General features: G+C 40.7%; 1 protein-coding gene across 1 annotated transcript; it reads left to right on the forward strand.

Annotated features, from left to right (window-relative positions):
- The first annotated feature begins 2,437 nt into the window (after nt 1-2,437).
- bmp5 (bone morphogenetic protein 5) lies at nt 2,438-12,436 on the forward strand. Its single transcript, XM_053875657.1, has 7 exons — nt 2,438-3,042; nt 6,961-7,153; nt 9,149-9,297; nt 9,954-10,151; nt 11,778-11,854; nt 11,935-12,045; nt 12,117-12,436. Exons 1-7 carry the CDS (start codon nt 2,580-2,582, stop codon nt 12,264-12,266), a joined length of 1,341 nt encoding a protein of 446 aa, XP_053731632.1. The 5' UTR covers nt 2,438-2,579; the 3' UTR covers nt 12,267-12,436.
- Nucleotides 12,437-12,935: the final 499 nt, after the last annotated feature.

Below are 12,935 nucleotides of genomic sequence, written 5' to 3' on the forward strand. Positions count from 1 at the left end.
AGTAGTGTCAGGCAAGATGGAAAAGAAGCAACAGTTTAGCGTCCACTTGAGAGGCAAATCCAAATGCTATTGAGTGGAAAATTGCCTGAGCGGCACCCTGCCCCTCGCCGGCTTATCTTCCACCTATGGAATTGAATTATTTATACCCACATGCTCATGGGAATTGAACACGTGCTGCGATGTTCCACACCATTATTTCGCATGTTTATTTTTTTTTGCAATATTCTATAGGCACTAATAAACAACCACAAGAATCACAACAACAATAAGCATAAGTTGGAAAACTTCCTCTCGTACACATTGATAACCAATATCAATGTGTAACCAATATATATATATATATATATATATATTGGTTGTGTATATATATATATATATATATATATATATATATATATATATATATATATATATATATATATATATATATATATATATATATATATATATATATATATATATATATATATATATATACACATACACATACTGAAATGCATTAGAACCTTGAACCTGAACACAGACCACTGAAAAGTTCAATGATGGAAGAAGCAAGTATTTCTTCGAGGAAAGAGCTCAGAGCACCTCTACTGTCATGTTTGAACCTAACCACAAGGCCTCAGAGACTTATGTACCACACAGGTCGGTGAGAGTGTTCGTCATGTTCAGAACCAGCAGTAGAGCACAACCTTGTTTTCGACTATTGTCCATCCATTTTGGATTAACAACATTGGATACAAGAAACTTTTTTTTTCTTTAGCATTGACACTCGGATTCGGAATTTCTTTTTGTTGCGCTGTCTCTTTCCTGACTCCTACTGTTAACGTAGGATTAAAAACCAAGAAGATTTGAGTGCCCATCTATATGATCTGAGTTTGAAGTGCAGAATCCTTCTGTTCATTCTCCATGATGTGTACATGAGGTCTCATGAACCAGCAGCCTATTTTTAGCGGCCACTAGAGGGCACTGCCAGTCTGTGTGTGCTTGTGTGTATAGATATATATATATATGGAGGTTTTGACATGAATCTGTTTTGTCTGTGGGTCATTCTGGGCAAGCGGTACCTTTTCTGTCTGGCCCAGATCGTGAGTTCTCAAAAAAATGTCAAAATGGGACCAAAAGAATCAAAACTGTTCATGTTGTGAATTCAATGTTCCAGTGTCGTTATGAATATAAATCCTTCCTTTATGGTCAGTTGTATTAAGTATGGAGATAATGGACAGCACAAATCCAATATGTTTTATATCTTATCCATTAATTTTTACAGAAGTTTAATTTCTCCAACAAAACTTGTGTGTTCCAAGTTAGTTCTGCGCTGCTCAAGCGCCAGAACTTTATTAATCCTCTATAATCCTCATTTTTTACATGAAATTGGGGTCATATGTGTAACAGGAAAGCATTGACCGTTTCACTATAAATTCACTTGGCACGCTTCAAACGCAGCGCGTCTTGCAGGCCTCCATCTATGCTATAAGATGACCTTTACACTGTGTGAGTCAGGATCGTCCGTCTGTTTGCGTACTTTGTGCCACTGCCTTCCCGACTTCATTCTGCAGTTGACTTTAGTTCACTATCTTTTATTCCTTTCAGAGTGGAAATGGCACCAGTTTTGCAGCGTGATCCTGTAAAGTTGTAGACACAGGTGCAAGCCTTAAAACCTTCATCCTAACTCTAGAAAGTAACTGTTATTGACCAAGCCAAAAATGACTAAATAAATATGAAAATGAACACGGTTATATAAAGCCACTCATTGTTTTGATCATGCTTAAATCCAAATAGTAATAGAAACCCTGAATGATCCTGAAGAACGTCCAGTACACACATTGCACACTGGGTGGTGCCAATTGGTAACGTCGCCTGACAATCCTGCAGTGAAACTTGTTCTAAACTTCTGACAATGAATGTTACCAGTTAATAACACTTTGCTCCAGTTTTAGTGACTAAAAATCCGCAGGTACTCGCAGATAAACTGTTGAACTATTGTTGCAACTGTTGACGCTTTTTGTGCGGGCAGAATTCTTAACATCCATTAAATAAACGCGTCATAAAATTGGGCTTTTGCTTAAGTCAAATGACGATTCTTCTCTTTTTATTAGACGAAGTTGAATGTCGTTAAATAAGAACCGGTAACTCCAGTCTGGTGCAGCCCACTAAACTTCAATAAGTTGAGGTGATTAAAAGGCTCTGTCATTATTCTTTCACTGGTTGGGTCTCGGATTTCAAGTGTCTCCGTTTACACTCCCGAGCCCCCACATTCATCATGGGACTGAAGTTTTATTGCCGCTGCTGCTGCTGCTGCTGCTGCTGTAGGTGGATGCGAAGCCTCGAGTGTGGGATAGTCTCCGAGGGACACGCGGGGGTGTCCACGACCTGATGGGCGTATCTTTTCTGCAGCAGTGAGATGAAGGTCACGCGTCCTTAAATAGTTGGACTGGATGAGAAATTCGGATGAGGCGCAGCGCAACTGGATAAAAGAGACTCCCTGATATGGACGGTCTGTGAAACTATTTTTGGTGGGCGTTTTTCTGTGTTTTCTTTCATCCTGAAAGTGCGATGTAGGTTGCTCTCCCCAGGCCAGGATGTCTCTGAACCGAGCGGTACTTGGACTTGCGTGGAGCTACTTGAGTTTTTTGTCGTGCGCCCAGTGCGGGCTGAGTGACAACCACGTGCACTCCAGTTTTATTTACAGAAGATTGCGCAATCATGAGCGCAGAGAGATCCAGCGAGAGATCCTGTCCATCCTGGGTCTGCCCCACAGACCGCGACCCTTCTCCCCAGGGAAACAGGCGTCCTCCGCCCCGCTCTTCATGCTGGACCTCTACAACGCCATGGTGGTGGATGAGGATGGAGCGCCGCACAGCTCGAGCAGGAGCCTCAAGGCGCAGAGGAAAGGCCACCACAGCGTCCAGCACGGCGGCTACTCGCGCGTGGCGCAGCCGTACCGCGCGGCACCTCTGCTGGGTCACAGCCCCGCGCTCACCTCTGCGCACGACACCAACTTCCTCAATGACGCAGACATGGTCATGAGTTTTGTCAATTTAGGTGAGTGTGAACAACTGAAACATGAAATTATGAGTTTCATATCGAGTCGTTTTCATACACTTTTCTTCGCTGATAAGTTGAGACGACTCGTCAGAGTGAAATGTCGGTGAAAAGAATCACAGTATTGAAACAATAAAGACAAAATCACTAAGTATAAGATGGTCTCCAATAACCCCTTAAAAATGATCCATCCAAGGCAGGTTGTTGATGCAAATAATTTCAATTTATATGTGAGATAAATGGATTACAATTGTTATTATATTATTTTAAGGACCCCTCTCATAGTCACAGGTCCAGAAACAATGAAAAATCCTCAAAAAGTGAACTAACTTGGTTATTAAATTAACATCGAATGTCCATTGAAGATGCACTAGACACCTACATTCCACATTTTATTTTCCATCATGTCATAAGGATCATTGTTTCAGAGAAAATAGATGGTGAATAAGAAAGAAGATGTAGAACAAATAGTGACACTCTGGACAGGGATGAGTTCTGCATTTATATTTGAAGATTACTGAGCTTTTGTTTCAGATGTAGTTAAGTATTACTAGCTTGGGCAAAGTGCGGCCTGGGGGCCACATGTGGCTCTGTACCTATACTTAGATGGTCCTCATGAGGTCAAAGGAACAGAATTTTCATCCAAGTATTCTAGTTTCCAGGTCATCAAAGTTATCTTAAGTCTTTCATTTTTATTTTCCCCCTGCATTTTATATGTTTTTCTTCCCCCAGTGCTGTCATAGTGAAAAGATCTCCCAGTATGTATGATTTATCTTTAAATAAACTGGATAAAAATCAAAAACAATTTTACACCTCAAACATTTTCCTACTTTTCGTCTGGTTCAATTACATTTTAACAACAAAATTTATGTTCAATTTAGGTCTTTTTCTGTCATGAAAAAATGTCACAGTATTAAGAGAATAAAAATAGAAATTGATAATTAAAACTTGGGTACGTAATTATCAAGTCATACTACATTTATTTTTTACTAAAGGTTTAGTTTTGCTAAGATTTAGCATGAGAAATACATTTAGCTCAAAGGTAAGGATTTGGGCCAAATCCTTATCTTTGAAATAAAGGGATTGAATTTTTTATTGTGATTATTTTTAAACAACACCACTGCTGTGACTGCATAAAAACAACATGTAGCTATAAATAAATGAGCTCATATCAGCTCAATAATATAACAAACAAGTGCGTGTGGGCTGGCCGTTCCATCACTGCTGTTTCAGGTATACCGAATCACCACTGCTACACTACAGTACACTAAATAATAATTATAATAACAATAAAAAATCCAATTACAAATGTAGAAATGTTATTTTTGTTCTGCCTTGCAACACAAAGAGTGGAGTGTGAGGATGTAGGGAGCTCTTCAATTTCACGGATGACATGCCACATGAATAAGGACATTTTCATTCTTCTGGAAAACATATTGAATCTGAAGGAGACTGTTCTATCATGAACTACTGAATATTGATTTCCATCGAAAACGTGAAGTTTGGAATCATAGAGGCTAAAACTGAATCCACAAAACAAGTAAGTGAGATGATATGAACACAACTCAAACTAACAAAGAAAATACGACTAAAACTCTCTGTTGGAGTTTGAATTTTTGTTGTTGTTCAGCATCAGACCAGTTAGTAAAAACCAGATTTTGGTCTCTCGAACCCCTTCCCTGGGCACTCAACATATCTGTTTGAATTTGTTCTGCTTTCCATTTAAAAGCAGTTAATCTGTATAATTATTGTGTTTGTTCAGTAGCTGTGACCTCTGACCTTGCAGTTCAGAGCAACTTATCAGATGACTGTCTGACCTTGAGAAAATTGGTCTAAATGACTTCCTGTTCTTAAAAGCCGCGTGATGTTGACTGATGCCTGGAACCGGCAAACACCTTTCAAATTTTCATGATTCCAATTTTGTGACTTGAATTTTATGGACTGAGATTTGAGGACATTTTTTTTCAACAATAGATGAAGAATAGATGTTTGACTTTGGTCATTTGTTTTCTCAATAAACACTCGGGCTCAGGCAGAGTGGCTTTGCAGGTAGCGACGTTGGACGCTGTTCACCCTCAGCCCATCTGTTTCCACTTACCAGTGTGGCGGGCATGTACACTGTCAGCCTTGAAAGCTCCACTCTGGTTCTGGTGACTGTCAATGAAGTGTTCAATGGGCCTCTGTCTTTATTACAGTATTCCAAAGTATAGCTACTGACCTCAGCTGTTTCACACAGTTGTGACGTCTCACACTGCTCGGTTACCGGCAATAGAATTACAAATCAGGACAATAATTTCAGTGAAACTCATTTACTAGTGTCAATTATTGTGAGCAAATTTCATTTTCTCGAAAGCAATTTTGAAGTTTCTCACAGTCAGTGGAATTTCTGCTTCAAATTACTGCCTGTGGCTTTCCTAATGGAACACGGTCAGTGGGTGAAGTCAGTCCTGACCTCTGACATTCCAGTGTCAAACCACCACAGGCGCTTGCTCTCCAAGCTGATACCAAATGCCACTTTCAGTTCCATGTTTGACCTTCCTAATAGCATTTCTAAAATGTAGTTTAAGGTGTCAGACATGCTCATATTTACGCAGAGAGGAGTCAACTTCATCTCAAACTGATTTGTTACACAGCCTTAAATCTGAGACTGATGTATGGGGATAGTGGCGGTAATTATTATGTAACAAAATATTCACTAAAATTCGCTGCAGTGTTTTGGCAGAAATGTCCCATCAAAATGAAACAGCATGACCCAGCCCATACTCTATGTGAATGAGTTTAGTCATCGCTCAGTTCACTACATTTATTACAAGTGTAGAGTGCTTATTCTCCAACTGCACACAGCTGTTTATTTCACATTTGATTTTCCATGAACTAGAAGAGCTGAATAAATCAACCAGGAGTTCATGACATTCTCACTATGTCATGAGGATCATTGTGTGGACTATAATTACTGTTGCATCACTGCTTCGGAGAAAAGCGGTGGTGACTTTTTAAGGCGTTGTACAAAAGATAATCACTCTCTAGACAAGGATGAGCCGCGTATTTATATTTGAAATATAAACAGGGATTTGTTTCAGATTTAGTTAAGCACTGGTGACATGGTAAAAAACTTCATCCGTTCATCAGTTAGTTTTAGGCTTTTAGTTTATTTATTGTCATACATCATACATGTCATACAGCACTTTACTTAAAGGAGTGACGCTTATATTTTTCACAAATATATTCTACAGGCATGATGTAATTGGAATATATTTATATTTAATTCAATGAAATCAATAATTATTTAATGGTATTTTCTGCAACAATTTCATCCTCAATGCATGTGAAAACACCCAGTTCCTGCTTTGTTACAATAAACATGGTAATAACGCTGTAATAAGCTAAATAAAAAATATTGTAAAACAGAGAAGTTAGCTAGCATCACCAGCACGAACCAAATTGTCTTAGTTCCCCTCACATAACGTAAACTGCAGGAGTCAAAGCGCGATCCAAAATGAGGTCATAAGGTGATCACATGAGGTTGAAGAATCCTGTCTGGTCTTCCCACTCACATGAGAAGCAGAAGAAAGTGTCTTTAATTGAAATCAGCCTGTTTTTCTTAACTGACAGCCCATTCATCATGGCCGGAGAATGCAGTTAGGCACACAGTGGAGGGCCTGTCTGGGAAACGCTACCTGTATCCAGTTGAGTGATTTAATGAACTGGAAAGTGCTTTTGTTGGGAGTCAAAATGTTTGGATTGGACCTGGAATGTAAAAGAAGATGTGATAAATAACTCTTTTTTTTCTGTGAGTTCATGCTGACATATTTCTTTTGAGCGGTTCAGGAGGTGAAGTCATATTTCATGATTGCTTCAGGCTTCACTGCAGAGAAAAATAAGATGAATGAGACGGTATGTCCTCCTCGTCCCCCACAGTGGAGAAGGACAAAGATTTCTCGCACCAGCGGCGACACTACAAAGAGTTCCGCTTCGACCTGACTCAGATACCTGACGGCGAAGCGGTCACGGCTGCCGAGTTTCGGATCTACAAGGACCGCAGTCATTCCCGCTACGAAAACGTCACGCTGAAGGTCACCATTTATCAAGTCATCAAGGAATTCCAAAACAAGTGAGTCCGCAATCGGCCACATGCTTCATTTATATCTCCCTGCCGTTAACGTCCGCTTCAGATACTTTGATCTCGAAAACACACGCTCACCAGAACCAGCAATTTGAGTGTGGAGCGATATAAATATTGCTTTGATTTTGTGGCAATAAATGTGAAGACAAACAGATGTGATGTGTTTTGATCCTGCGAGAGAAAAACATGGCCAAAAATGTGCATAAAAAATGGCCGCCACTGAGAAGGTAAATATTGAAACTTACAGAAGAAAACGTCTTCAAACTAGAATAATTCATATGGAAAAACAAAATGTTTCGGCTTATTGATCTCCTTTGGTCATCAATAATTTTAAAAATAGTAAATAAGAAGCTGTTTCCAAACCTGATGCCTTTCAAATTAAAATAATAAAAATGACTCACTGCAAGGTCCTGAGGGGGGAACTTGTTTTACGTCTGTCTCTTCCAAGATAATTTCACTCCCCATTCATCCATCTCTGCTCTCCTTCATTCACACCATACCTCCCTCACAAATATAGTTCTTGGATAAAGAGAACTCCATTAGCTTGCTGGCCACTTCTGAAGGTCCATCAGCCATCACTCATCCCAGGCTGTCTGAGCTGGCCCGGTCCCAGATGAGTCCACAAGGGCCCATATTAGAGTGGTGGGGGGAGGGGGGAGGGGCGCTCCCCGGTGGGGTCCTGTGGTTACTGTTATGCCCACCACCTGCCTGTCTTAACAATATTCCGGAAGTTTAAAGCATGACATAGCTGAATACACAAGGGTGCACTCAAAAGTGGGCCCACATTTGGCTTCCAAAAATATGTGTGGGTGATTGGAGGGGAGATACGACCCCCCTGGGCCTTAAGAGGGGGGAGCAGCTTACTCCATGTTTTTAGACACTTCGTTGGAGTTGTGTTTCGTCTTTCCAAATGGATTAATGCTCATGTCTTAGTAGTTAAAAACAAAATCTAAATGAAATTGAACCCATATTTTCAAATGTATACAAAGAAAACAATGTCACGTACAAATAAAAAAAATGGGAGGAAAATATAATATATGATTCAAGTGATGAGAAAAAGAGTTGATGTTCCAAAGATTATACAGAATGAGCCCCACAAATGCTAAATCTAGTTAGGCCTGTTTATTTTAAATATAAATATGTCTCACTGCATTTATTAAAGCTAACTATGACGGACTAATGGCTACATTAAAAAGTAATTTACTTTACTTACTATTGCCTTATTTTTCTTTTTCTTACTGTCAGTTTACTGCTGTGGTCATGCTGAAATCTCCATTTTCCTTTGGCAATAATCTGCTGAAGACAGGAAAACCACCGCTTACTTTTGTATTTGTGTTTTTAACTTGCGAGATATAATACCTTCTAGGAAGCTACAGATGGCGGACAAACGTTCCTCCTCTGCTCCTTCTTTCGTGCCGTCACTAAATTATCACAGGATGTACGTTTAGTGTTCTCCATTTCAAAAAGGAAGTTCAGCTGCATGTTACATGTGGCACTCCACATGAGTTTTATTATACAAGTAATAAATGCATGAATAATTCCCTCAACTTTTGGGGCCATATGGAAGACGGTTGTGTCTAACCAGAACCACGTAACCGCGAAATCTGCCGCTCCCTGCTCAAAAGAAAGAAATTCGGAGCAACCTGTGATTTTTCTTGACCAGTTTTGCAGCTTATGATTGATGTGTGTTTTGTCCTTTAACACTGAGCCTCATGATTTTCTCTCCCAGAATTCGAAAAGTGTCATTAGATGGACCAACATCACTACGTCTTTTATCCATTAGTTATCTTGCTGTGTGCCACCACCTGTGTTCTATCAGAGGTCTAAAATAAGACCTCTGATATAACACTCTGAGTTGAAACGTAGCCAATAAGGTGTGTTTTGATGCTTCAGATCCTGTCGGTAGTTCAGTTCAGGCGGTACTTATAATGCACCACATGCATTTCAGAAAACTGTGTTTCACTCCGGCTGCTTTTCCCGCAGGGATGCAGAAACGTTCTTGCTGGACTCCAAAAAGGTTCAAGCTACAGATGGTGGCTGGATGGTGTTCGACATCACGGTGACCAGCAACCACTGGGTGATGAACCCGCAGCAAAATCTAGGGCTTCAACTCTGTGTGGAGACTATTGATGGTGATTCTATTTTCATGGTCTGGTATCACGTTGATAAGTCAATTATTAACAGAAATGTACTTTCACATCATGTGAATGTTAGCTGTAGCTACTCATAGTTGGACACAGGAACTACTTCCTGTCCCGGTTTGTAGTGATTTTGATGTATGAGACTGGTATTCTTCTGCCTTCTAAAGAAAGAGCTGAGCTGAAAGGCAAAGCCCTTCTTTTACTGGTTGATCTGAATCTTGACATGAGCTTTGGGTTGAGACCAAAAGTGCTCACCAAGGTTTTCTCTGCAGAGAGCTCTTCCTTTGAGAGTGTGAGTGGCTTGGTCAGGCTCCGGTTAGTAGCGCCGCTCCAAGAGAAATAAAGAAGCCATTTGATTTGGCTGCGGAATGTTAATATCATCAACACCTGGATGCCTCCGTGGCGAGGGGTTTCTCTAGCTGGGTTGCAGGGGGAATACCGCAGTGTTCATCTTGAAAAGGAGGTTTCTAGGGAGAAGAACTTCGGGGTGCTTATTCTCTTGTCCCCATGATCCAAACCTGGAGGAAAATGTATGGATAAAATAATGCTAATATACACTCACAAGAAAGAAAATAGAGATCTAGACATATCTTGAGTATGTGTCAATAATTGAGTTCATCTTCAGATATATATTTTTCCTTTTGAAGGACGAAGTATCAACAGCAAATCTGCCGGGATTGTTGGAAGGAATGGACCTCAATCCAAACAGCCGTTCCTAGTGGCGTTCTTCAAGGCCAGCGGGGTGTTGTTGCGATCTGTCAGGGCTGCTGGCGGGAAGAAGAAGAACCACAATCGCAACAAATCCACGGGACCACAGGAATCGTCCCGCGCGCCCAAGAGTGGAGGTCAGTCTCTTATTAAAAAAAAATGAAAAAATAGAGAGGCCAGCATATATAGTTCCTCAGGGGCCACATTATTTACTGGTGTAACAGGCCTGTTGAGCCATAACAAAGAAGGGGTTGTGGAAAAGAGCCTTGATACCTTTGAAAAAATACAGGATAACATGGATTACAAATGTATTGATGCCGGGAAATTGTAAAACTGTTATTTCCTTTCATATATTTCATATACAGTGGTACCTTGGTTCTCGACCACAATCCGTTCCAGACGGCCGTTCGAGAAGCGATTTGTTCAAAATCTGTATCGATTGTTCCCATTACAATGAATGGAAAAAGAAATAATGCGTTCCAAGCCTTAAAATAGGCTTTTGTAGGAGTGAATGTAGAGTGTCTGCTGCAGGTGCGCTGTTCCTCTATGTGTGTGGCCACTGCATGTGGGAGGGGTTGCCGAGTGAGTGACGTCTCTCCAGAAGTGAAGAGGTGCCCGGTGCGTGTCCAGCTCTGAATGTGCGCTTCTGTGCAGTTTGGCTGTGACAAAGTCATAAACCAAGTAACTTAGCTCTGTCCCAGACTCGCCTCATCCCTGTCCCAGCTCCAGCCCACAACAGGACATCAAACCCTGGAGTGAGCGCTCCAGCCTCGGAGGTGTGGAGAGCGAGCACCTCCCCTGTGACACTCTCCCACGGTCCAGTGCGGAGACAGGAAAGGTTTTACACCTCAATATGAAGAAAAAACAGTCAGTAAATGTAGCTAACGGGACACGTCTGCATACAGAGGCTGCATTATAGACAATAATAAAGTGCGGTGGCGTTCGAGTTCTGGATTTTTGTTTGAAACCCGAAGCAAAAAATCTCGAAAGTTTTGTTTGAACTCCGATTTGTTCGAAGCAAGGTACGTTAAAAAACTGAGGTACCACTGTATTTAATTTTATATACTTTCTTTCTGTGAAATTCATTTTGAGGGAGAAATATTTACGTACAAAAAACATTTGAACAAATTGGATAGTATAAATAGTCCAAAATATTTTTTTTTATTTTCTTTTACTGGAAAACGCTCAACTCATAAGGGCCGCTTGAATCCAGTCAAAGCTCACTTTGTGCTGGTTGGGAAATGAAAATGTTGATTTTTGGACTCATTTGTATGAAGCCTGACCTCGTTTAGAGGTTGTTGCTGTTTTGCCGTGTGGCTGAGAAATATGATATTTCATTTATGGTACCATTACATACCAATAAAAGTTCATAGCTAGAAGAAGACCTGGCATTTTTACAGTCATGGGGTTCCCCTACATCACCTATAGTCACGCCCGTCCCGTGGACGTCCTCCAGAGCGAGCGCAGCTGTATCTTTGTAGTGTTTGTATGCTGACGACTGCATGGTAAGGTACATCAGTGATGAGATAAAGCGATAAACTCTGCTGCTTTTGCAACATTTGGGGAGCGTTTCATGTTTAATGGGTTGCAGAAGTGTATTCAGAGTGACTCACTGTTCATGGCTAATTTCCTTGATCGACCATTGAACACACTCTCAGTGACTGTTGAAGGAATAATGGTTCTTCCCTAAAAAGCATCCAGCTGAAGGACACTTTCACGCACACACACACCACTAAATTGAAACTTGATTTTGTTCCTTCCAGATTACAACTTGAGTGAACAGAAGCAGGCCTGCAAGAAACACGAGCTTTATGTCAGCTTCCGCGATTTGGGTTGGCAGGTGAGAAACTGAGTTTAATAGTTATTATTTGATAATGGCTGACTCATCAATATTTTTTTCTGTTGTTGTTTTCATACCAGGATTGGATTATCGCGCCCGAGGGTTATGCAGCTTTTTACTGCGATGGCGAATGCTCATTTCCTCTCAATGCACACATGAATGCGACAAATCACGCAATAGTCCAAACTCTGGTGAGTCTTAATTGTTCCATAAACATACCAACACTTTTGTAAAATGACTCTAATAATCTCCTGTCTCACAGGTCCATTTAATGTTTCCTGACAATGTGCCAAAGCCATGCTGTGCACCAACCAAACTAAACGCAATATCAGTTCTCTACTTCGATGACAGCTCCAATGTGATCCTCAAAAAATATAGAAATATGGTTGTAAGGTCTTGTGGTTGCCATTAGAGACACCTTTCCTGTTGTATGCTGCAGTCTAATGTACAGTATTATGTATATAAGGTTTGTCAACTCTAATTTATTTTTCTTTCACAGCAAAATAGCACTGAACATTTTCATATTTAAATATGTAGAACTTGTTTTTGTCATTTATCACTTTGTGTCCATTGGCATATACTTATACGTTTGTGTATCTCTTGGAATTAAAGACATTTTTGTCATGAGTGTTTTTGTATGCACGTTTCCCCCGATGTTTTTAATCGCACAATTTTAAGATAAGATTTAATTTTTTGTTTCATTCACTGTCTGTGACCATGGTGGAAAGGAGGTCCTATCACAGCTGGAGGAGTCAAGTATCTTGTGAAGAATGAGGCAGTGTCAGAGTGACGGGCGGATCAGTCATGAGGATACAAAGAGCTGAGCCAAAAGCCAAAGGTCTCAATTTACCGGTCCATCACTTCTGCTCACAAGCTATGGGTAGTGAGCAGAACTAGCAGAAATAACCGACTACTCGTATCGGGGAGGGACTCAGATGTTTCTTTACAGTTAGGGAAGCGCGTCGCAGCTGAATCACAGGAGATCTTCCTAACACGCCCTGTCGACTGAAGGCCACATGCAAAGCCCGGGTTATCCTCGACAGGTTATGCCTCTAGGTTTACTTTGATCTTCACCCAGAGA

This window comes from Synchiropus splendidus, chromosome 9, assembly GCF_027744825.2.
Source record: "Synchiropus splendidus isolate RoL2022-P1 chromosome 9, RoL_Sspl_1.0, whole genome shotgun sequence".
In the NCBI taxonomy this organism is placed as follows: domain Eukaryota; kingdom Metazoa; phylum Chordata; class Actinopteri; order Syngnathiformes; family Callionymidae; genus Synchiropus; species Synchiropus splendidus.